General features: G+C 43.4%; 1 protein-coding gene across 3 annotated transcripts in view; it reads left to right on the top strand.

The window, feature by feature from the left end:
- The window catches only part of LOC147904204 (phosphatidylinositol/phosphatidylcholine transfer protein SFH1-like), a 114412-nt gene extending 100967 nt beyond the window's left edge, over nucleotides 1-13445 (top strand). For all 3 annotated transcript variants that reach the window (XM_087393597.1, XM_087393602.1, XM_087393589.1), the window contains 2 exons: nucleotides 12638-12718; nucleotides 12856-13445. In XM_087393597.1, the coding sequence (XP_087249723.1) occupies nucleotides 12638-12718; nucleotides 12856-13167 (393 nt within the window). In that variant the 3' untranslated portion in view covers nucleotides 13168-13445. The remainder of the gene's footprint in view (nucleotides 1-12637; nucleotides 12719-12855) is intronic.
- The last annotated feature ends 11088 nt before the right edge of the window (nucleotides 13446-24533 follow it).

The following is a 24533-nucleotide window of genomic DNA, read 5'->3' as shown; positions in this document are numbered from 1 at the left end:
CTCCTACTCTAAGCTTCCACTCCATTCCAGTCTCCTAGCTCCGAGTCCACGTGTTGATTCTCTTCTCTAGACTACTCTCTTCATCAAATCCAAGTTCAGTTATGGCGATTCAGTAGACCCTGGGCTCGTTGAGGGTGATCAAGATATGGATTACCACGGAGGGGACGACCAGGGTCTCTATGATTATTTGATTACGAAGAATGCCTTCAGTGAATTCACCACTACTCTCGATGAGAAGTTTGAGCGGGTGAATGCGAATCAAACGGGGTTGACACAGCAACTCCAAGGGATTCAGGCTTCAATCTTGCTCGACTAGCATTGTTCAAGCACTCACACATGTGGATGCTTTGGCTTCAGTGTTGGGTCCCAATATCACTCCAGATCCCTATCCTGGAGATCAGAAATCCAGAACCAAGGAGGTGGTTGACACTTGGTTGCACAAGTGGCAAGTACACTTCCAATTTCACCCTTACCTCGATGAAAAGAAGATGCAACTTACAGTAGGGTATTTATCAGGGAAGGCTTTATTGTGGTGGAAGGAACTTCGACCAAAGCCTGCGACATGGATTGAATTTAAAGAGGTCTTTAAGAAAGAGTTTCTGAAGGAGGAAGATTATGATATCGTAGGCAAGCTCAAGGCCCTCGATATGTCCAAGCTGAATTTAACTTTTGCAGTCTATCTTCAGAAGTTTCGTGATTTGTAGACCAAAGCTACAAAGATGGATCCTGTCATCTTGTTAGGTTTCTTTGTGGATGGTTTGCCTGACTCGTACAAGCTTCAGATCAAGAATAACAAGTGTGTCACTTTGCAAGAGGCCATGAACTATGTGCGCATCTATGATGATACCATGGCTTGTGCAAAGGAAACCACTAGTGTCGACACGAGTGGGAAGAACAAGAGGAAGTTCTTCCAGTCTACAACTGGTATCGGGGAGTCGAAGTCACTTGACAACGCCTCCAAGAACTTGACTTAGACGAAGAATGGTCGAGCCCGTTTCCTACGCACCTTAAAGTTAAAGAAAGAAGGATGTTGCTTTATATGCGAGGTGCGGAGCCACACTCAGAATGATTGTCCTAAGTGCAAGAACCAAATGCAAGCGCCGGGACCAAAGCTCCACGTGGGACAAGGTACCAAAGCTAAGGGAGCTAACCAAGTTTCGATGACAGGTATTTCTGTGAATGTCATTACTTGCCCACTTTCATGTAATTGCACTTCTAATAACTCGTTATTTGGCCCCCATGGCCTTTTCCGAGTTTATGGAGAAGTAAGGGACCAAAGAGTCCACATTCTCTTTGACCCGGGTAGCTCTCACAATTTTGTTAATTACAAACTTGTGCAGAGGATGGGGCTCTCCACAACACCTAGTGATCACACCTATGAGATGCAGCTTCTAGCTGGGAAGCAGTTTTGGGATCATAAGGTGGACGTACTTTCTATCCGGATTTAAGACTACACAGCTACTCTTACGTGCTATGTCATGCACTTGGAACATGTGGACTTGTTAATCATCATAGAGTGGTTTAAAACTCGTGATATTCGGATTGGATGGAAAGAGTATACACTCTCTTTATAAGGATACCCAATCTTGTATTTAATGTGATAATATTCCCTTTTCTCAGTGACCTATTGTATCTGCGATGCAGCTTCGGAACATAATAGACACTTCTTATTATGATGTGTATCAGTGTGTTTTGATTCCGATTTCTTCATTTGTTGTCTCTGTTAGTAACAAAAATGATTTAAGTGTGTCCAAATACCGTGAATTGAGAATGTTATTAGATGATTTCATGGATGTATTCCCTGCTCAGCTGTCAGAAGGTTTACATCCCGGGCAGTAGATCATCGCATAGATTTAGTACCTGGGGCTCGACCTATTAGTATTCCACCTTATAGGATGAGCCAGCTTGAGGAGGATGAGTTAACTTCACAGCGACAAGATTATCTGAATATGGGCTATATTCGCCCAAGTAAATCACCATGGGGTGCACCTGTCCTCTTAAGAAAGAAGAAAGATGGTTCGTGGAGAGTGTGTGTAGATTATAAACAACTGAATAGAGTGACAGTTAAGAATCGATACCCTCTTCCTTGTTCCAATGATTTGATAGACCGTTTGGCTGGAGCGAAGTACTTCACTAAGATTGATTTGCGTACGGGTTATCACCAAATTCGTATCTATGCTAAACACATAGATAGAACCGCTTTTCGAACTAGGTATGGCGACTACGAATTTCTCGTATTATCTTTTGGTTTGACCAATGCTCCTGCTATCTTCTAGCAAATGATGAACGATTTGTTCTGAGATTTTCTAGGCACATTCGTTGTCATGTTCTTAGATGACATCTTGGTATATAGCCGAACACTAGAGGATCACATTGGACATCTCCGGATTGTCTTAGTTATTTTAAGACAGCATAAGCTCTATGCCAAGATGAGTAAATGTGACTTCTTTATGAAGGAGATTGTTTACTTAGGACACAAGATTTCGTATGAAGGTATTAGCATTGATCTAGATCGTATCCAAAAGGTTTTGGAATGGCCCATCCCTCAGACAGTGAAACAACTTCGTTCTTTCCTAGGATTCATGGTTTTTCTATGGAAGTCTGTGTTTGTGATTATTCGAACATCAGGGCACCCTTGACCAACATATTGAAAGGTTGTGGACGTAGGTCTACCGAGCCGATCTCTTGGAATGATGCATTAAATAAGGCTTTTAAAACCTTGAACCTAACTATCAAGGAAGCTCCTGTTCTTGCTTTACCCGATCCTACCCAGCTTTGTGTTTTAGAGGCCGATGCAAGTGATTTTGCGATTGGGGCAGCTTTATTTCAAGAGAAGACCTGTAGCTTTTGAGAGTAAAAAGCTAGACGACACGCAATATCGTTGGCCCATACTAGAAAAAGAACTATATGCAATTGTGTATGCTCTAAAGGTTTGGCGACACTACTTGTATGGTTTGAAGTTTCTTGTCTTGACAGATCATCAGTCAATCAAGTATGTGTGTGATGGGTCTGAATTGAGGGGACGAAAGGCTAGATAGGCAGAGGTAATGCAAGATATTGATTTTGAATACGTTATCAAAAGGGTTCGATGAATAGTGTGGTAGATGCCTTAAGTCGAGTCAAGTTTGTAAATGCCATGTCATTTACAGAAATATTCACAGATCTATTTCAATCCTTGAGGGGGCTTTGCGCAAAGTGATAGTCATTTTAGTTCTTATTGGCAGAAAGTCCAGGATGGGAGCTCCATGGTTGACTAGGACTAAGGGATTGTGCCACCTACGATACAATGGATGATTAGGAACGGCTAGCTGTTCTGGAATGGAAAGATATGTGTGTCAGATGTTTCGGATCTTCAAACCAAAATTCTCTGGGAGTGTCATGATGCTCCTAGTGCTGGACATCCAGGTATACATCGGACTCTATCTCTTGTGAAACATACCTTTTATTGGCCTAAGATGTGTGCATTTATTGAAAACTATGTGGTAGGTTGCCGGGTTACTAAGGCAGAATACCTTAGAAGGGCAGGTTTATTACAGGGTAATAAATGGGAAAGTATTTCCATGGATTTCATTACCGGTTTACCTAGAACACACAAGGGTCATGATTCCATTTGGGTCATAGTGGACCGTCTAACAAAAATGGCTAGATTCTTACCTTCTAGATCGACCATATCAACTGTTCAATTGGCTTACGAGTTTGTGGACCACTTGTTTAAGCTATATGGTTTGCCTTCTGACATAGTCAGCGACAGGGACTCTAAGTTTATAAGTAGCTTCTGGACACTTGTTTTTGAGAAGTTGGAAACTACTTCTGGACACTTGTTTTTGAGAAGTTGGAAACTACTTCTGGACACTTGTTTTTGAGAAGTTGGAAACTACTAAGTATGAGTTCCTCAGATCATGTACAATTTGATGGCAGTGCAGAGAAGGTCAACCAATTGGTTGAAGATATGCTTCGGGCATGTGTTTCTAAGAGATAGTCTTCATGGGAAGATTATCTCCCCATGATAGAATTGCTTATAACAGTGCAAAGCATTCAAGTACTTCATTAAGTATGAATAAAAACCGCAGAGCAAGCTCAAGTGCGGGAGTACAACATGCCAAGCATGAGAAAAAACAGCTTAGAGTAAGCAAACTAAAATTCAAGTATTGGTTACCGTCCTTTTATGCTTATGTACGGGTTTCAACCTAAGTGAGCAAACTAAAATTCAAGTATTGGTTACCGTCCTTTTATGCTAATGTACGGGTTTCAACCTAAGTCACCAGTTATGGTTTGGTTCAAGGGAATTCAAAATGATGCTGCAAGGACATTCTTGCAAGACATGCAAGAAATGTTGCAGTTTGCCAAGGAGTCATGCCCAAGATCGGGACAGATTTAATGCTAATAGACATCGTTCACACAGAGAGTTCTCTGAAGGGACGATGGTATATTTACGTATTCCCAAGGAATCCAAGAGCCTAAGTACTGCTTTGGTTCCAAAGTTATCTCCGAGATACTGTGGTCCGTTCAAGATTATTAAAAGAAGTAGACCAGTTGCATATAAACTAGAATTGCCTCTTGATGTTAAAGTACATCCAGTGTTTCATGTCAGTATAGACTGAAAGAGTTACTGGATGCAGATGATCAACTTGTTTCTCCTCAAGAAATAGTAAAAGTTATAGATTTGACTTTTATTCCATACAAGCCTGAGAGTATTCTTGAATTTCGTGAAAGATAGATTTGTAATCGAACTTCACGGAATACAAGATCAAGTGGAAGGATCGTGTTGAGGAGGATCTAACATGGGAGACATTACCAAATCTCTAGAAGACATTATCGGGTTTTTTAGCGCTCAGGAGTGAGTTCTTAGAGGAGGGAAAGTATGTCATGTGCACGGATTGGTATCTGACGTGTACTGGGGTACACAAGACTAGCTCAGGTAGCCTGGGGAGGCCTAGGGCTAGGCAGGCTTGATTCTCGAGTTGAGTGGCAAGGGTATGAACAAGTTAGAGGTCTTCGCTTATTTTGGCACATTGGGCCCGAGACTGGTACTGTCCAAGAGTACTTGCAGACTGGTACTGTCCAAGAGTACTTGCAGCATTTTTGGAGACTTTCCTTGTTTGTACAGGATGTATCTGAGAAAGAAAGAAAGAAAGAAAGTTTATTAAAGTCTTGAGAAGACCCATGGGTCTATGAGACTGTGAAAAACCTGGTGCAAACGAGCTGTGGTGGTGGAGCTACTAAACGAGCATCCACACCAATGCAAATGCAAAAAATGCAGAATGTCAATACTAAATCCTAAGTACACCATAGTCATGTCGGTAGTCGACTATCTCATCATCATCATCACCACCATCAAGACATCAGGGTGGATGAGGCAAAGGGGGCATGAAATCGGCAATAGAGTGCTATCGGCCACTCAAAGGTGCAGCCCTGGCATGTCTCCTGGTCATAGCTCTGCCTCTAACCAAGGTTACTGTGACCCCCATCGGATGGGACTCGACTCTTAACAGGGAGGGGATGTCCCCAAGTGTGATATGTGTGTCAACACTCTGTCTGAGCTGTCGGGTCACAGGCTTTGGGTCACGGTCATGTCGAGGCCTCGTCCCGTGGGTGTCCATGTGATCTGGCTGGAAAAACTCTGTGATAGAGCTCTGAGAGGGATCAGTCAAGGAAAAAGTCTTCTCTTGTCTTCGCGCTTCAAGTATCCTATCGCAGTGTTTGAGTGCCTCATGAATGAAACCTCCCAAGCATCGTTGCTCTAGGTAGGAGATGAATTGGGCCAAAATCCCATAGCTGTCTGTGAAGAGGCAATAGAAACGTTTGTAGATCTCATAGTAAACATGACACCTGAAGATAAAGTGCTCCTCTGTCTCAACCTCCTGCATGTCACACAAAGTGCATATGCGCCTCTCCCTAGGTAGTCGTTTTGCTTTGTCGCTCTCGATACGAAGTCTATGTGAAGAGACCCGGAACTGCCCAAGAGAGATCCTCAGTGAGTGGGGTAAGTAAATCTACGTGTACCCTAGTGGTCAATGAAACCCTCCGCTAGGACCACACACACTAGGACTCCGATAGTTCCAACACCACAACGCAGGCTGATTTCCCCTTTGATCCCGGTGGTGCTAATGAACATAATATGCATGGTATACAATCCGATGACACTCAGCCCACATGTGAACATGCGAGGCCGTTGGCCTAAAGTCTTTCATGTGGAGCATCAGGTTCCTATGCCTTTTCTTACGCGAGAGGATGCAAATGGAAATGCTCTTGTGGACGAGGAGGAGATCTATTGGGATGCGCAGCAAACAATTTATTATATTTCTTCTCATGCATTGATGGGTGCCAAAAGTGCTGAAACTATCAGATTGAAAGGACAAATTAATGGCAGGACTGTTCACGTGCTTGTGGACAGCGGTAGCACTCATAGTTTCATTAATTCTAAGACCTTACAGAAGGTGGGACTGATTGCTATTGAGATTGATCATGGGCTGAGAGCAGAGGTGGCAAATGGACAGCATTTGGTCAGTAAATTTAATTGCCAAGATGCAAGGATCAAGCTCTCTAAGGATTATGAATTTGCTGGGGATCTCTTGGCACTGGATATGGGTCCAATAGATGCTTTCCTGGGCTACGATTGGCTGAAATGTTTGGGTAAAATCAGCATGGGTTTAAATGCCCTCTCACTCAGCTTTTTCCACAAAGGTAGAATTGTAGCATTGCATGGCATTGCCACTCCTAAATTGCAGGTCATTTCAGCAAGGCAGTTGGCCAAAGAGCTCAGAAAGGAGCATGCCCTCTACGCATTGAATCTGTCGGTATCTCAGGGGGGTAGCATTCCCCGTGTTGAGGATTGTGATATGCAGCAGTTGCTATCGGAGTTTGCTGATGTATTTGCTGATATGCCATCCCAATTGCCTGGCAGTAAACCCATAAACAAAGCCCCATACCGTCTCTCTAAGGTTGAGCGGGAGGAAGTGGCAGTACAGGTGCGGGAATTGCCTGAGAAGAACTCTATCTCTCATAGCACTTCTCCTTTTGCCTCTCTGTTGCTTCTGATGAAGAAGAAGGATGGATCATACTGCATGTGCATTGATTACAGGGATCTAAATAAGGCCACTATCAAGAACAAGTTTCCAATCCCTAGGATAGATGACCTATTGGATGAACTCAAGGGTGCTCAAATTTTCACGAAGATAGATTTGAGGTGTGGTTACCATCAAATCAGGGTGAAAGAAGGAGATGAGCACAAGACGGCCTTCCGCACAGAACAGGGCTTGTATGAATTCAAGGTGATGCCTTTTGGTTTCACGAAGATAGAAGTGAGGTCTGGTTACCATCAAATCAGGGTGAAAGAAGGAGATGAGCACAAGACGGCCTTCCGCACAGAACAGGGCTTGTATGAATTCAAGGTGATGCCACTTCTTTTCAGATGCGTGCTGGTTTTCTTTGATGATATTCTCATTTACAGCAAGGATAGCATTAAGCATGTGAAGTAACTGCTGGAAATTTTGAGGATGCATCAGCTTTATGCAAAAGCCAGCAAATGCACTTTTATGGCAAAGGAGGTTGAGTACCTGGGGCATATTGTGAGTAGACGTGGCATTCGGGTGGATCCTGCAAAGGTGAAATGCATCAAAGATTGGCCACAACCACGAAATCCCACCCAGTTGAGGGGATTTTTAGGTCTTGTTTCCTTCTACAGGCGCTTTATTCGCAAATTTTCCAAGAGGGCAGCTCCTCTTACTGACCTCTTGAAGAAGGATGCTTTTGGGTGGTCGAAGGAAGCACAACGCAGCTTTCAAGACCTGGGAATAGACAAGTTGACCTGCTAGATTTCGATGAGAATTCCCTTATAGTACCAGAGATGGATGCAACAAAGCTGGGGATTGTGAGGTAGTCAACAGATGCAGATGCACTAGTGAGGGCATCTACTCGAGTTGGGGGCTATCCATGACTTGATCATATATAGCGGTCTCCAGAGATGGCCATCATCTGATGGGCTCACTTGTTTCCCACATGGCAAGGGGAGAAGTACAGTGGACTACCTATTGGGTCCACTAGCCTTTGACCCACGGATATCTGATTTTATTGTGCCTTCTCCTCCATTTGGGACCGACTACTCATACCTTGCCTTTAGTATATCGACCGCCATGCCAGCCATGAGGAGGGCTCCCTTGTCACCCACTCGTTTAGAGCCATTTTGATCGTGCTCTTGACCCGGTGTACGTAAGCCACTTGGCTTCTACACTTCTAGTCTAACTTGGAGAGGATATGGACCTCGCACATGTATCAGATACCCTTGTCTCTGTGTTACAAGATGTTGCCACCAGATCCTTTCCACGACTCGATCTGCACGTGTCCTAGATGGGAAGATGTCCCAAAATCCCTGGTTGGATGATGAGTGCAAAGAGATGAGAGCCCACCTCACACATGAGCGAACACTGGGACATTTGACTTCACCAGAGGCACAATGGATCTTACGCGGAGTGACATGGCATAAGTGGGCTTTCCTCATACACAGGATGGATGAGGTGATCGGATCCTTTCGCGGAGGAGATCCTACTACGGGATGGGGGCTCTTGTCGGAGGGAAAGTTGCACATCCCCATCACAGATCCAGCAGTCTGGCATACATATGCATGCTCTCTCTATGATGTCCCGGGTTAGGCACCACCTGATATGTCCTCTATGCCTAGACCCACTATGTGTCACTTGTTTACGGCACAGAATGTACGGGCTGTCCTTCTCTAGCTTCATAACCGGAGTTTACCAGAGCATGAGGGACTATGCACTTTGCACATGGACAGGACGTCTTGACCCCGGTCCTAGCACAGCTATTTAACATGTCATATTCTTCTTGATATAGGCCGGTACCCAAAATTTTTGAATCACAGGGTCAAAAACCTGTTGTAACATGGGATGAAAAGATTCCAGTAAAAAAGGTACTTCTACATCCCGGACATAAGAAAACTCTGGCACAAGCATCAAAGGCAGAGAGGCTAAATCAACATCTGTATCTTTCGACGAAAAAGCTGCATCTGATAAAGCAGGACTTAGCATTTGAGCTTCATTCTGAGGATCAACCTGAGTAAGAGCAGGGGCAGCATCCTGAGAGAGAGCATGCATATCATCTTGTAAAATCCCCTCTGCAAGGGGTACATCCAACATCCATATCCCGAGTAGAAGAAGACTGATGGTGCTCACGAGGGGTGCAAACTTGAGCTTCTTCAGCAAGACGAGGATTTGCCTGTGATTTATCTACCTTCCTCCAGTAGTGCTTCGGAGCAGTAGAAGGCTTCTCCAAAGAAGCCATAGCAGAAACCGGAGGAGAAGGGAGAGTAACCTTGACAGCTGAAGAAGGAGCAGGAGGAATGGGCCTAGATGTAGAAGGGCAATCACGTGCAAAATGACCAACCTGTCGGCACCGATAACATGCAATGGGAAAAGATGCAAAATGCAGCCTGATGCACATCGGATGGGCAAATCCCAAATCAAGATCCAGAGTAGATGACACGGGCTACGTCATATCCCACAAAATGCAAAGGTGAGCATCACGAGAAGCTTGCAAGAACTCCTGTCTCGGAACATGAAGAGGCCTTCCCAAAAAAGTTGCAAGAGTTGGAAGATGCTGAAGAAGAGGCACAGGCAATGCTTTGAGAGTAATCCAAACCGGACAATGAGTCTGAAGGGTAGCAGAAGGATTGAAAAGTGGATCCCAGGGCATCACATAAGCGAAGAAACCAGCCCCAGGAACACCAGCACTACGGACTAGCCGCTCCACCACATCAGTCGAAGAAACGTGGGCATAATAAAATCCTTTGCCTAGAAAGACAAAGGAGGAAATACAATTTGGATCCATTGTAGCTTCAGCCCAACGACGAAGTTGAGCGGCAAAAAGAACCTTGCCCATAAAGTAGAGACAGACTCCAAAGTGTTAAGCCTGTCGAAGTCCTGAAACTAGAAGGGCAGAATCCAAAGAGCAAACAAACAGGGAACGTGATGAAGGAACATCTGTGACAGAGGTTGAGCATAACTGATGCAGAAGATCCAAGTGCAGGGAAGAAGAAGGGCCATCTGCGAGATCAAGCTTTGCCGATTTGAAAGAGGATGAAGAAGGCAAAGCACCGCGCTTCTGTTGAATGAGAAAAAACAAAAGATGTTTCGGGAGCTTGTATGGGCTGTACGGGTGGGGAATTCTGTACAGATTTTGCAGGTATGGATGAAGCAGGTACTGGTGTCTGCACCACCTCTGCCTGGACGGAGGGTTGTACGAAGGGCTGAGCCAAAGGCTATGTAGATAATTGTAGGGGTCCGGGGGGGTGTACGGACTGTACAAAATTTCGTATAGTTGACGAGAGCTGTACGGGTGGCGACCGGGGCAGTACGGGCAGTACGAGCAGTACGAGGGAGGGAACGGAGGGGGACGGAGGGTCGACCAGGGCTGCAAGGGCTCCAGAGCTCTCCATCGTCTCTCACACCCTCTCTCTCTCTCACACACACACACACCCCCCCCTCTCTCTCACACCCCACACACACACTTTTTTTTTTAGTAAAATCCAGTGCAGTGTATTTATATTCTCATAAATTTACAAGATGAGAAGTCTCCAAAATGGAGAGTATCCCAAAGATCAGACACACACACACACACACACACGCACGCACACACACACGTAGAGCAATTGTTGTTAGCAAAAAGACCGAAAAGGCCTTTGAGACCAAGATGCTATATTCCCAATTGAAAGTGTCTATTACACCGTTGTGATATATAATGAGAAAAAGAACAATGAAACAAGTGGACGGAGAAAGGGTATGGGGCTGTCCCTGATGTGGATGAAACATGTCTATGATACGCATCTTTTGCTTGCCACCATAGAGCTTGTCATCATGGGGCATGCAAGATTGGTCCAGGGTCAAGGATGAGCAATAGGTGCTGAGAATTAAGTCTTATTGGGATCTCGTTGAGAGTCCTAGTGCCACTTGAGCATGTCCAAGATTTGTCTTTTTCATCGTATGGATCGCTTTGAAGGTCTTACCTAGGGGCCTTGTGAAGTGGCTTGGCATTGTGGGGTTGCGATGAGGGTGCCTTAAATGGGATGTTTGCATGTTGTCCCTATCTTTGTCGTTATATTAGTTCATGTGGAGGTCGCGGGCTAAGGGTCACATGTCTAGCAGTGCTCACTAATGGCTCTTTTCTTGTGCAAAAGTCTAGGATCCCCTGTTGTTAGAGCTTCTGGCCAAGTGCTAGTCTCATGAGTGTGTGCATGAAGCATGTGACGTCTAAGACAGAGGGCTCGGCACTTGCACATATCCCGAAACCCATTCAAAGAGGGAGAGGTAGCTCATCTCATAATATTAGGGCATCTCATAGGCACGCGCTCCTTTGTCTCAACCTCTTGTAGAAAAGGTTATTGAGTCTCAACTTATGATAGTGGTATGTGGTCTTGACCTTATGCCTGATCTCAATGTTGAATTGATGGGGATGAGACTTGAATGCCCTTTTTTTGGGTGGATCAATGGCCAGGTATCTACACTAGTAGAGGGAAGTCCTTGAGCCTTGCCCAAAACGTTTTGCAATCTTCATCAAGGAAATCTTACAGATACACGTGGGTGGACTTGATAGTATAGGGTGAAGCTACTGTGTAAGAACAAAGTGTCAGTTATGGGTTCTAGCAAGAAGAGATCATGGGTATCTTCTAAGAGATTGTAGGTTCTAAGAGATTGGTTCTGGCAAGGAGAGATCATGGGTATCTTTTATGAGTGTGTGTAGGTTTGCTCGCATGTGTAGTTTGGGTTCATGATGGAATTGAATTTGCTAGTAAGTCCTTGGAGGCAGTTGTGGAGGTGGTCTAAGCCCCATTAGGTGTCTAATGAAAGCTAGATATGTGTGGTAAACTCTTGGTAGTAGGCTGAGATCTGAAGTCTTTGATGCATGCAGCAAATGTTGGGGACCCAATGAGGTAGTCCATTACATTGGACCCAAGCGCACGATGAAATCGACACTGGCCATCTCTTCATATGACCAGCAAGTGTGTAGCGCAGCTCTAAAGGTGATGTGCCATAACTTGTGAGTGGTGCAGCTCTATTACCTGGGTGAAACATGGTCCCAAAATCCTTGGGCTATATTTCAAAAAACATCTCACAAAATTGATATATGGACTTGTCTCTAAATGGGTGAGGGTTGAATCTTCTAGAAGAAGTGCACCTTGATGGTTGCACCTTGCCTGGAGGTGGTATTGTGGTGAGGGCCTCAGATCTCGGATAGTGTAGGGTGAGGTCTCTGGTGGGAGTAACAGACTGTAGTACATAGGAGTTTGTGAAGGTGCAGCTGGGCATTCAACCATATATACCTGGCATGCTTGTGTTGTCTCAAAACTACTGCTGCTTCTCTGTTTGGCTCTGTTCAGCAGATGATCGCTCCATATGATCATAAAGTTTTGGAAAAGCTCTATGGATCTGATCTTAGGGTGCTGCCATGTCGATACCATTAACCCTATAAATCTAGGATGGTCCGTCCCTCCGTCTCTTCAGACAGCTCATTTTTCTGCCTTCTTGGCTCTGTACACTAAATGCATGCATTTTGTTTTAATTTTGATTCTGCATAGTAATTTGGGATTTTTCATAAGTACTGTTAGTGATCTAGTTATTCTCTTTTCTAGGTGGTTAAGCCTCTTCTGCAAGAAAGGACCAGGCGCAAAATACATGTGCTACCGGGTTGTGGCAGGGATGAACTTCTAAAGGTACTGAAAGGGACATGGCCAGTTCTTTTTTTATCATAATTCTGTGAGCTCCATGTGAAGCCTGTTAACTTGGGATGGTTTTGTCCGTTTTGTGGATTTGGATGTGTCGCTATCAATATGACGTTGCCTGTGTGTAGGTGATGGATTTCCATGTTCTACCGGATTTTTGTAAATATGAGCCTAAACAATCTGGCTCGTTCAAGGGTGTGGGTTCAGTAGACTGCTTCTCTCCTTCCCATACATTTCATCTGGAAGTATGGAATCATATGAAGCAGCAATCCTACGTCTCAAAGTGTATGGGACCATCTCCACAGAAATCTTTCCATGTTGAAGTGCCTGAACCAGATGAAGAAGCACAGAGCATTGAAACAGCAATCGAATCGGCCTTGGTTAATTTGGCAGATGATAGTTGTAATAAGGAGGTTTCAAATGGTCATCAATCTGGATAACAGATAAGACTTCCATTTGCCCTGAAAAGTATCATGTAATTGCAATTGAAAAATAATTGTCCTGCCTTGGGGAAGCACATGACAGCCAATTATATTTGCAAATGACAGCATAAGCTGTCTTTGTTTCATGAAGGTAAAACAGCTGTGGAGCTCTCCAAAACATCACTCATATTTTTTGAGAGTCGGTCAATTTTGACTCTTGTATTTTTGCGAACCAAAAATTCCTGATTTGGGAACTCTAGCTTGTTGTAACGTGACTACATTTACATTTATTCACAACCACCTGTATTGATTCATTTTCTATAGCATGCTTGATTTGTCCTGCTGCCTGCATGCTGTTGTTAAATTAAGGTGTGTCTTCTCAGAAGATGATGACTTTTTGTCAGAACAATTGCAGTGGCATCCTCTTCATATATTTTTGTAAAAGCCTGTTCGGTCCAGGTTGTACATCTCAAATTAAGAGGTATTGTGGTAACCAGCGACTATGCCTAGCTAGGTGTCTTGACGTTGGGTGAACGTTTCTAGTATAGGTAATTTGTTGGGTGTCCCTAGAATGGGTGTTCTCTTGTTAAAAAATTTCTACCTGCACAGTGCTGCAAAGGCAAATCTCACGGAATCAGCAATTCAGACTTTGCAGCCTGTCAATATCGATTGGAGTGGTAAGAGTTTTGCAGGTAGTCATTCAGACTGTTTTGATCTAGTTGAGGAATTGCCATGTGGTGACAGGGCCCTTAATCTCAGCTTAACTGGGAGTGATCATACAGTGGACATGGAGAGTACTCTAGATGAGGCATCACATGCATCAATATTTCTGGCGGCACACTCCGACAAATGGCTGGTTGCATGTGGTTATGAAGAGGACTACAACTTTTTCACAAAGTATTTCAAGACATTCAAGCTCTTTGCAACCTCATCTTGTCCACAACTTTCTGTCCCCCTTTGTCCTCCATATTTCCATCACCTCTGATATCTGCCTGTTTTATGAAATGTCACATTCTAAACCATCAGATCTGTATTTACATTCTAAACCGTCAGATCTCACATAAGAAAAGCCACAAGACGGGTCTAAAAACCACCTCGGTCCAAATAAAAACATGTATACAATTATCCGCATTGCATGCTATTCGGGGGCTTCACCTTTTACGTCTCATCCCCTTCTTCTCTCCGTCACTCTATCTCCCTCTTCTCCTCCTATTGCTCCTCTTGCCTTTCTTCCCTCCTCCCTCATCACCGTCATCCCTTTCGTCACCCTTGCCAGCTATCTTCACTCATCACATCTTTGCCTATTCCCCTCCACACTAATTCCACCCCCCTTTCCCTCCTCTCATTGTTCTCTCCCCACCTTTTCTCCACTCTCCCTTTCTCTCTTCTCCTCCATTACTCTCCCTGTTTATGATTCGTGCCCCCCCTACCTTGCTTCATTTCTATCTCTCTATGCCTCCCACAAATCAATCGGTAACTCTAGGAAGCCAAGCAAATGGGCACCAGACTAGGCCATAGCGATTCCAGTAGGCAAAAGCATGGTGATCGTTTCGGCCGCTCCAGCTAAAGGTAGCATACATGAAACTCTTATGATGCCTCAATCACTTAGTTTCTCCACTTTTCACATCATTTTTTGGTTGAATGTGCATTTTTGGTGCTTTGCATAAGGAGACGATCTGTAGAAGGAATTCCATGGGGTTCGATGAGCCTTGCATAAGGAGATGATCTGCAGAAGGATTTCCATGGGGTTCAATGTGGCCTTGTGGAGCATCCATTGTTGGCTTGACAATTTGAGCATTGCACCCAATCGGCAGTCAATGTTGCGTTGGTAGAATGCCAAGCAACCCCATATCCCACAGTAATCCCATGATCTAAGTTCCTGCTTGTGGGTAGATTTGTGTTGATCAAATCTATGCTTCCCATTGTTAGGTTCACGTTGTCATAGAGCAGCCTTGTAGCCCATTGATTGTGCGGTTACAGTTCTGCAGGCCTTATACTGGTCCAACTGTAGAAAACGTTTGGTCCACTCACCGTTTCTACGATCCAGGGTATTGCAAGGTGATGTCTATAGGTTTGGGATCCAATGGAGGCGGCAAGATTGTCCTTATAATCGTGCCATCGATTGTGATGCATTTTTTCGCAATCATGATGGTGTTCAATCCAAAATTGTGGATTACCACATTGCTCATCCAAGAATCCTCCACCGTTTCATAAAACACTAGGAAGGTGTTGTCTCCCTAACTCTACATGAAATTAGCCAAACTTGATACGCCTTCATGTGTCAATCTTGTTGTAGGCTACATGTTCTCTTCCCAAATATTTCATATAGTTCAAACATTTGGATAAAGGGAGCTCATTTTAGGGCATTGAGAGAAATTCACAATTTCTTTATTTTTCTTTCCTCTAAAATAATAAAATTTGGCATAACCCCACTGACGTACGATGCAATTTGGTATTTTTGACATCACCGACGTGTCCAAAGTGGGCCAAAACCTCTGAATGATTTTTGAAATGTTGAAAACGGGCCCCTTAAGGCTCGAGAAAGGCTAAAAAGGGTCCAACCTGTCAAATCGCATTCATTTGTACACTTGGCTTTCTAGGCCTTTTACTTGTCCAACCTGTCAAATCGCTTTCATTTGTACAGTTGGCTTTTCGAGCCTCCGGGGGTCCATTTTCAGTGTTTCAAAAGTCGTTCCGGGGGTTTTGAGGACGCATCGGTGATGTACTTCCCGCCCACCTGGGGCACCACCACCATACTATTGATACACAAGGCAAGTGATCCCATGGACACTGGAAACCACCGCACTCGTATGATTTGTCTCACTTTGGCTAAGATATATGGGTTGGTACTAAAGAGGGAGATCAGTAGCCACACAGAGGGTCACGGGCAACGGGCTCTTGGGCAGGCAGGTTTTCGGAGATAGCACTCCACCCTAGACCACATTTCCACGTTGAGGGCTATCATTAAGGAGGCGAAGTCGAGGCATCAGAAAGTCTACACTTGCTTCTTAGACTTTCGTAGGACATTTGATATTGTCCCACGTTGTCTTTTGATCAGGAGGTTATAGGAGTTGTAGCTCCTAGAGATCATGATCTGGGGGGTCATGAGTCTTTATGAATTTGTCAGAGGGAGGGTACGTGCCCTAGGAGGTCTATCAGACTGGGTTAAGAGCACTATCGGAGTTGAAACAAGGCTGCCCCCTCATTGACTCTCTTTGGGCTCTATATCAATGAGATCACTTCCTTTGTAGATCGCCTATGTGGAGAGGGTTCACTTCTGGCTGACCGGATGGTGCAGATACTGTTGTACGCAAATGACTTAGTCCTCATATCATCCTCATCAGAGGGATTGCAGAAACATCTAAAGGCTCTGGAGATGTTTCATCGTCCCAATACACAAGGTAGGTGACCCCATGGACACTGGGAACTACCACACTCTCATGATTGGCCACACTCTGGCCAAGATCTATGGATCTGTACTAGAGAGAGAGATCAGCAGTCACACAGAGGCACATGGGCAGCGTGCTCTAGGACAAGTAGGATTTCGGAGACAACATTCCACCCTAGACCACATCTTCACACTGAGGGCTATCATTGAGGAGGCGAGGTCGAGGTGTTAGAAAGTCTATGCTTGCTTTGTAGACTTTCGGAAGGCTTTTGATACTGTCCCATGATCCCACATGATTAGGAGACTCCAAGAGATGTAGATCCTAGAGGTTCTGATTTGAGGGGTGATGAGCCTATATGAGTCTGTCAGGGGATGTGTTCGTGCCCTAGGAGGCCTATTAGGCTGGGTGGAGAGCACGATTGGGGTGAAACAGGGATGCCCCCTCACCGACTCTCTTCGGCCTCTACATTGATGAGATCACATCCTTCATAGACCGCCTGGGAGGCGAGGGCTGATCTGTTGGTACCGATAGTACTATAGGTAGATGACATAGTCCTCCTATCGTCCTCAGCAGAGGGATTACATAGACCTCTAGAGGCCCTCAAGGAGTTCTGCACAAAGAGAGATTTGAAAATTAACCTTGGGAAGACCAAGGTTATGATCTTCAACACCTCATACCCAGTGCTCCATCGACATAGCTTCACTTACCGAGGTCAGCCAGTAGAGATTGTGTAGTCCTACACATACTTAGGTCTAGTTTTCACTGGGCCAGTTTTCACGATGATCCATGCACGTCGAGCACGCCTCACATGAGGATATGATGCTTTGACCCAGCTAGAGCAACAATGTTTCTAGGCGCACTTCGAATACCCACTGACGAAGTGTTGGCTTTTCGACACCCTAGTGAGACCAACTACCATGTATGTAGCACCGTTCCAGGGGTGTGATATTTCAGCAGTAGAGTGGAAGAGATTTGAGTGGCTACAGATAATCATGGGATCCAGGATAATTCGTAGTAAGCCCTCAGTCCTCCATCATATAGTATAGGCAGAGTTTGCTATGACCCCTCTGCAGATCGATGCCACCTTTCAGATAGTGACCTTCCTCCATAGAGTCTGGGACCTACCTCGTGAGAGGCTACCAAGACTGGCATTGGAATCCTTTATCCGACTGGCAGAGAGTGGGTTTGATATAGCATGGTATACACACGCCTCTGCACATGGTATGCGCATGTCTATGCTTGGTTCGCTAATCATGGCATTCAGATGGACAGGCTCCCCCCTTTCCAGTACATCATGGATGTACCCCCCGAGCTGATTCTGCAAGATGAGATTAACCGCATCATACAGTTAGACCTCCTCCAACTTCACACACTTCGGACTTTGGGGGGGGGGGGGGACTAGGAGTTCCCCACCAAGACCAACTCTACTGTGACCATTTCTTGAGAGTATCAAAGGATGGCCTCATCATTAGACCCTAGTATCTTAAGGATAGAGGAGTCTCACATGCACTGAGGATTGCCATTGGATAGATGTGAGTCTCCTCCCATCAGCTGAGGATTAAGGTAGGGAGAGCCGCAAGCATATTGACAGAGCAGCGGACTTGTATGCTATGCACAATGGGTCAGGACCGAGGAGAACTTTCTTTATATGTGTCTCGCCTACTACGAGATCCGAGGGTGCTACCATTGCCTTTTTGAGGAGGGACACGGGTTTGGCCCACTCTCACGACTGATCCATTTCCAGGATCAGGTCTGTATTGGGCTCTACCTGATGGAGATGCGGAGACACAGAGAGACACTACTGCGATGGATCAAAGAGCAGCAAGATGCGACCACCACATCACAGGACATTGAGGTGGATCGAGCATAGAGGCAGGTCACCGACTTCTATCCATTTGAGGCAGCTCCAGGGCACTTGGGAGTAGAGGAGGAGGAGCTAGCTGACATGAGAGATAGATGGCTCATTAGAGGGAGTCGACACGACACCACTACTAGATGACGGACACGGGGATCTCACATGCGACAGGAGACCAGAGCACACACGATTGAGGTTTGACCTATCTCAGCTCTCCTCAGAGGCGATTGACAGAGACGTGGCATTATACTTGACATAGCCCATTGGATCCAAAGATTGAGGAGACCACGCCCCCCACCATAACACCAAATAGCTCGACAGATGCAAATACGTGAGCTCTTTGTGTCACACCAGAGAGCTATCATGGAGCCTGGATACATGGAGCCAGATCATGTTCTTGGAGCATTAGCCTTGAGTGCTACATGCCTCACTCATGTTACACACTATTTGGCTTCTCTGTCCTGATTTGATATGATGTACTACATCAGTATTTCAGCTTATGTGTTTTCTAGTACTCAGCAAGGGCCTTAGCAAGCCCTTCGCCCCAGCACATAGTGGCTTGTATGAGTTTACTTTGTTTTCGAACTTTTGTCCCATAGGCCCGTGAGCATCCCCATCATGCGTTCGTAGCCTAACGCATCCCCCGATACTTTGCATGGATCTCGCCCACCAAGGATTGCCAGGTACTCCTTGCTTTGGCAGTCTACAATCTACCTTGCTTTTAGTACACCTTAGTACTTTTTCCCCCCTCTATATGAATGTAATACTCCCCTTCTCTATTTAGTTATCCTCTCCTCTCTCTATCTATTACCCCCCCCGTCTCTTAGTTCTTAATATTTTTTCCTACATTATTACTATCTTACAAAAATGCATATGTATCCCTTTATAAGTTTTTTATTTTCTTTCCATGTATAAATACTTTTACCCTATGCTTTCCCACCCTCTTTATAAATCTTCCTCCCCTCCTTTATTTATTTATTTTCCCGGGGTGTTTCCCTCCCCCTTCTCTACATAATTATTCTCTTTCCCCCCTCCCCCCCTCTCCTTTCCCCTTTCCTCCACACCCCCCCCTTTTTTTTATTCTCTATTTATGTGTTTTCGCTTGATAATTTCCTTTCGGAATTCCCCTTTATAATGTTCCTCACCTTATTCATTTAATGCTGCAGGTTTGTCCCCCTTGATTATTATCCTTCTTTATTTAAATATCTTATTTCTAATCGTCAAGTCCTTCCAATACCCCTAGTTATCCCAATAAGAATATCCTCTCACATTTAAAAAAAGACTTATTGTACTTCTGTATCACTCATAACCTACCCACCCTCCATGCTCTCATTACTTAGATTAATATTTTTTCAATTGCACCTTCTCTTCCCCTCCATATGCACCTCAAGTTTGCATCCCATTCCACACTATAAGCCCATCCCTTTACAATTGTAAATTTACTGTGAGCTGTTTAAGGTTGTGGTTAATGCCTCTTTTTTATTGTGATCCCGATAACAAGGGAGGGGTGTTTATGACACCTATCTTCCCAACCTAAGTTAAGTTGGTTCTTACCATGTTTTGTTGTTGGATGGTGACAGGTAGGCAGACTCCCCTCTTCAATAAAAGTGATGCTTACCAGGACTTATCCAAGCTCTACTTTCATATAGTTTCCACAAAGTCATTTCTACAAAAGTGCCCATTGCTAGTTTCCTTTACAGGGATTCACTGACTTATACAAACCTTTTCGTTAATGCAATTAGTCCTATTTCATTGTCTAGCTTCGCTCTTTTTTCTTTTCACTATGCAAAGGGGTGTTGTAAAATCTCTCTCTCTCTCTCTCTCTCTCTCTCTCTCTCTCTCTCACACACACACACACACACACACGCACACACACACACACACACACACACACACACACAGAGTCTCTCAGGACAACCAATGCATCAACTAAAATGTGTCAAAGTTATCCCTCAGCATAAAATAGCATCCATGTACAAAGTGTCCAACAAAATAGCATCCCACAAGGCAATCTGGGCCTATCAATGCATCCAAATGCCCTGTAAAGCATCCATTACAACCCAATGCACACAAAAAGTGAGCGGACATGGCTTAAACTACAACCAGAATTATCTGCATAAGGTATTTCCAAGAAATCACAGCCTCATGGTAATGACGTCACGCTACTGAAAATATGACCTTAGATGCCTGAAAAACATGGGTGTCATTGCATAATCGGACTTAGTAAGACAATCTGCAAAGATTTTTCTTCTGCTCGAACTCTAAAATCCCAACTGATATGAATGGGAAACAAGAAGTCAAACATTGCAACAAACCAGCAAATAAAACCTTAGGAAACTTAGAAACCTTAGCAAATAAAGCCACGTGTCAACTGTGTGGATTTCTAAAAAAATCTCAAATAGATAAATAAACATCCACGTAGAGAATCATAGCTCAAAGAATCCTTCATCGAATCACGCAAGAATTTGCAAACAATAGTTCTAGCCCATCCTCGATCTACCAAAATAGACAGATCTAAAAATGGTAGCCTGAGCAAGTGGGTCCAAAACACGAGAGCAGGCCGGTAAAAAACATAGGGAGGGGATTATAATTAATATTACAAAACTGGGAGTTTAGTCGAGGGGGGTTTTTATTGGGGTTACAATGGTGGGGTTGGGGGGGGGGGGGGGTGCGTGGGTTTAGGTGGTTTAGGGATAACTAAATTAAATAATATAGGGATAAAAAATAGAATTAAAAATTTGTAATAACGCTTAGAAAAAATGTAAGTAAATTGATTTTAAAAATAATAAATTATATGAAACGTTGTGAATGAATTTCAAGATAAAATAGGGAGAAAATAAGGACCATAAAAATAAGAAATTTGAAGGAAAATTCTAAGAAAATAAACTAATAAACAAAATTTAAGGGATTGAAGAAAAAATAAGGAGAATTAAGGTACATAGTGGGCAATATATGAAGGATAAAAAAGGAACTATAAAAACCTTTTAAAGGGTAAATATTTAAAATTTTTAATTTGAAGAATTTAGAATACCAGAGAGAGAGAGAGAGAGAGAGAGAGAATGTAGGGGAGAAAATATGCAAAGATTATGAAATATTTAGAAAAAAATAAAGAAATTTAGCAAAAATGGAAATAATAGGAAAAATAATCCGCGGATTTAAGGGGAGGGGGAAGATTTAAGAAGGGAAATGAATGGAGAGAGGGTGAAAAGAGGAAAATACTAAGAAGAGAGATTGAAAGAGGGGTTTTGGGGGGGGGTGGGGGGAGGGGGGCGAGGGTTGTCGAGGGGAGAACTAATGAGCAAGTGACCAAACCAATGGAGGAAGGGATAGTAAGTGTGTGTGAGTGTGTGTGTGTGTGTGTGTGTGTGTGTGTGTGTGTACCCACCTTTTCCACAATAGGATACAACATACTAGGTGAGACAGTAGGTCATCACCATAAGAAGTATCGAGAAGTGCAATTTAAAGTAATGGAAAAGAAATGGAAGAGAAGTACTTGAGTGATGTAGGTAAACAGTATGGAAGCAAAATGGTTTAATAGAAATATGGGTAAGTTGTGGTTATAGTAATATTAGGAAAGAAAAGAAAGAGGACAGTTTTGACGATAATCTAGATTAGAAGAGTTCTATATAAAAGATAATAACAAGGTAAGTGTAATAAAACAATGTTTCTAAAAAGAGACATGAAAGGAGTCAAAAGGCCAAAAAGCCACAATGACTTAAATGTATTGTTTGGGAGGTGGAAGCCGAAATCAGGGGAGGGCTGTAGAGAGTTTTGGATTCGGAGTATGACATCTGATGAGTAATTCTACAAGGACAAGAGAGGGATTAGAAAGAGGTTTCTTAGAAAAAATAAAACAATTAAAGAACAAGTTAAAGAAGGGAGTAAAGAAGCCAAAACGACCTTAATGACTTAATATGCGCAACTGACTAGAGTTGCAGGGGAAACTACCTGTGTGTGGAAGATTTTACAACACCCCTTTGCATAGTGAAAAGACAAAAGAGTGAAGCTAGACAATGAAATAGGACTAATTACATCAACAGAAAAGTTTGTACAAGTCAGTGAATCCCTGTAAAGAAAACTAGCAGTGGGCACTTTGTGGAAACTATGTGGAAGTAGAGCTTGGAAAAGTCCTGGTAAGCATCACTTTTATTGAAGAGGGGAGTCTACCTACCTATCACCATCCAATAAGAAAACATGGTAAGAACCAACTTAACTTAGGTTGGGAAGACAGGTGTCATAAACACCCCTCCCTTGTTATCGATAAAATAGAGGCATTAACCACAACCTTAAATAGCTCAAAGTAAAATTACAATTGTAAAGGGATGGGCTTATAGAGTGTGGAATGGGATGCATTAACTTGAGATACATATGGAGGGGAAAAGAAGGTGCAATTGAAAAAATAATAATCTAAGTAATGAGAGCATGGAAGGTGGGTAGGTTATGAGTGATACAAGAGTACAATAAGTCCTTTTTTTAAGTGAGAGGATATTCTTATTGGGATAACTAGGGGTATTGGAAGGTCTTGATGATTAGAAATTAGATATTTAAATTAAGAAGGATAGAAATCAAGGGGGACAAACTTTGGACCATTAAATGAATAAGGTGAGGAACATTATAAAGGGGAATTCTAAAAGGAAATTATCAAGGGAAAACACATAAATAGAGAAGAAAAAAAAAGGGGGGGGGGGGGGTTGTGGAGGGAAGGGGAAAGGAGGGGGGGGGAGAGAATAATTATGTAGAGAACGGGGAGGGAAACACCCCGAGAAATAAATAAAAAGAGGGGGGGAGGAAGATCTATAAAGAGGGCAGGAAAGCATAGGGTAAAAGTATTTATACATAGAAAGAAAATAAAAAACTTATAAAGGGATATATATGCATTTTTGTAAGATAGTAATAATGTAGGAAAAAATATTAAGAACTAAGAGAGGGCAGGGGGTTATAGATAGAGAGAGGAGAGGATAACTAAATAGAGAAGGGGAGTATTACATTCATATAGAGGGGGGGGAGAGTACTAAGGTGTACTAAAAGCAAGGTAGATTGCAGACTGCCAAAGCAGTGAGTACCTAGCAATCCTTGGTGGGTGAGATCCACACAAAGAATCGGGGGTTGCCTTAGGCTACGCATGCATGATGGGGACATCACGACTGTTGGCGGAGGTAGTACCATAGTGCAGCAATTGGAGAGTTAGGAGGTGGCCCGCAAAAAGAAAAAAAGGGAGTCAAAGGATTATAGTACAGTACTACTATTACTACTACTATAGTTCAAACTATAGGTACTAGGAGAAGCAAGCAGGGGCTATGGGTAGTCATGTACGTAGAGCTGCACGGGTTGTAGCAGCAGGTAGGGCCACAAGGGCAGAGATTAGTATAATAGGTGGGTAGAATAGAAGGGGAAGCAACCATGAAATAGGTAGGAGGGTCGGTCAGTCGAGGAGCTCGAGAGCTAGGGAGGCTAGAAAACTAGGAAAACATGCAAAAAAGGCATGCATATCGAATGACGCGCGAGTAAAAAACATAGGGAGGGGGTTATAATTAATATTACAATACTGGGAGTTTGAAAGTTGAGGGGGGTTTTTGTGGGGGTTACAGTAGTGGGGTTAGGGGGGGGGGTGAGGTGGTTTAAGGATAACTAAATTAAATAATAGAGGGATAAAAAATAGAATTAAAATTTCGTAGAAAGGAAGTAATAATGCCTAGAAAAAATGTAAGTAAATCGCTAAAAATATATATATATATAAGGGAATTTTAAAAAAATAAAGTAATAAACAAATTTTAAGGGACTGAAGAAAAAATAAGGAGAATTAAGGTACATAGTAGGGAATAAATGAAGGATAAAAAAGGAACTTAAAAAACCTTTTAAAGGGTAAATAATTAAAATTTTTAATTTGAAGAATTTAGAATACTAGGGAGAGAGAGAGAGAGAGAGAGAGAGAGAGAGAGAGAGAGAGTAGGGAGAAAATATGCAAAGATTACGAAATATTTAGAAAAAAATAAAGAAATTTAGCAAAAATGGAAATAATAGGAAAAATTATTATGCCCTCTGTTCTGCCGCTCTCAATACGAAGTCTATGTGAAGATTCCTAGAACTGCCCAATAGAGATCCTCAATGAGGGGTAGGTGGATCTGCGTATATCCTAGTGG

Source organism: Dipteris shenzhenensis, chromosome 2, assembly GCF_047967505.1.
Source record: "Dipteris shenzhenensis isolate YYH24624 ecotype China chromosome 2, Dip_SZ_1.0, whole genome shotgun sequence".
NCBI lineage: Eukaryota > Viridiplantae > Streptophyta > Polypodiopsida > Gleicheniales > Dipteridaceae > Dipteris > Dipteris shenzhenensis.
This window is presented reverse-complemented; position numbering and strand designations above follow the sequence as displayed.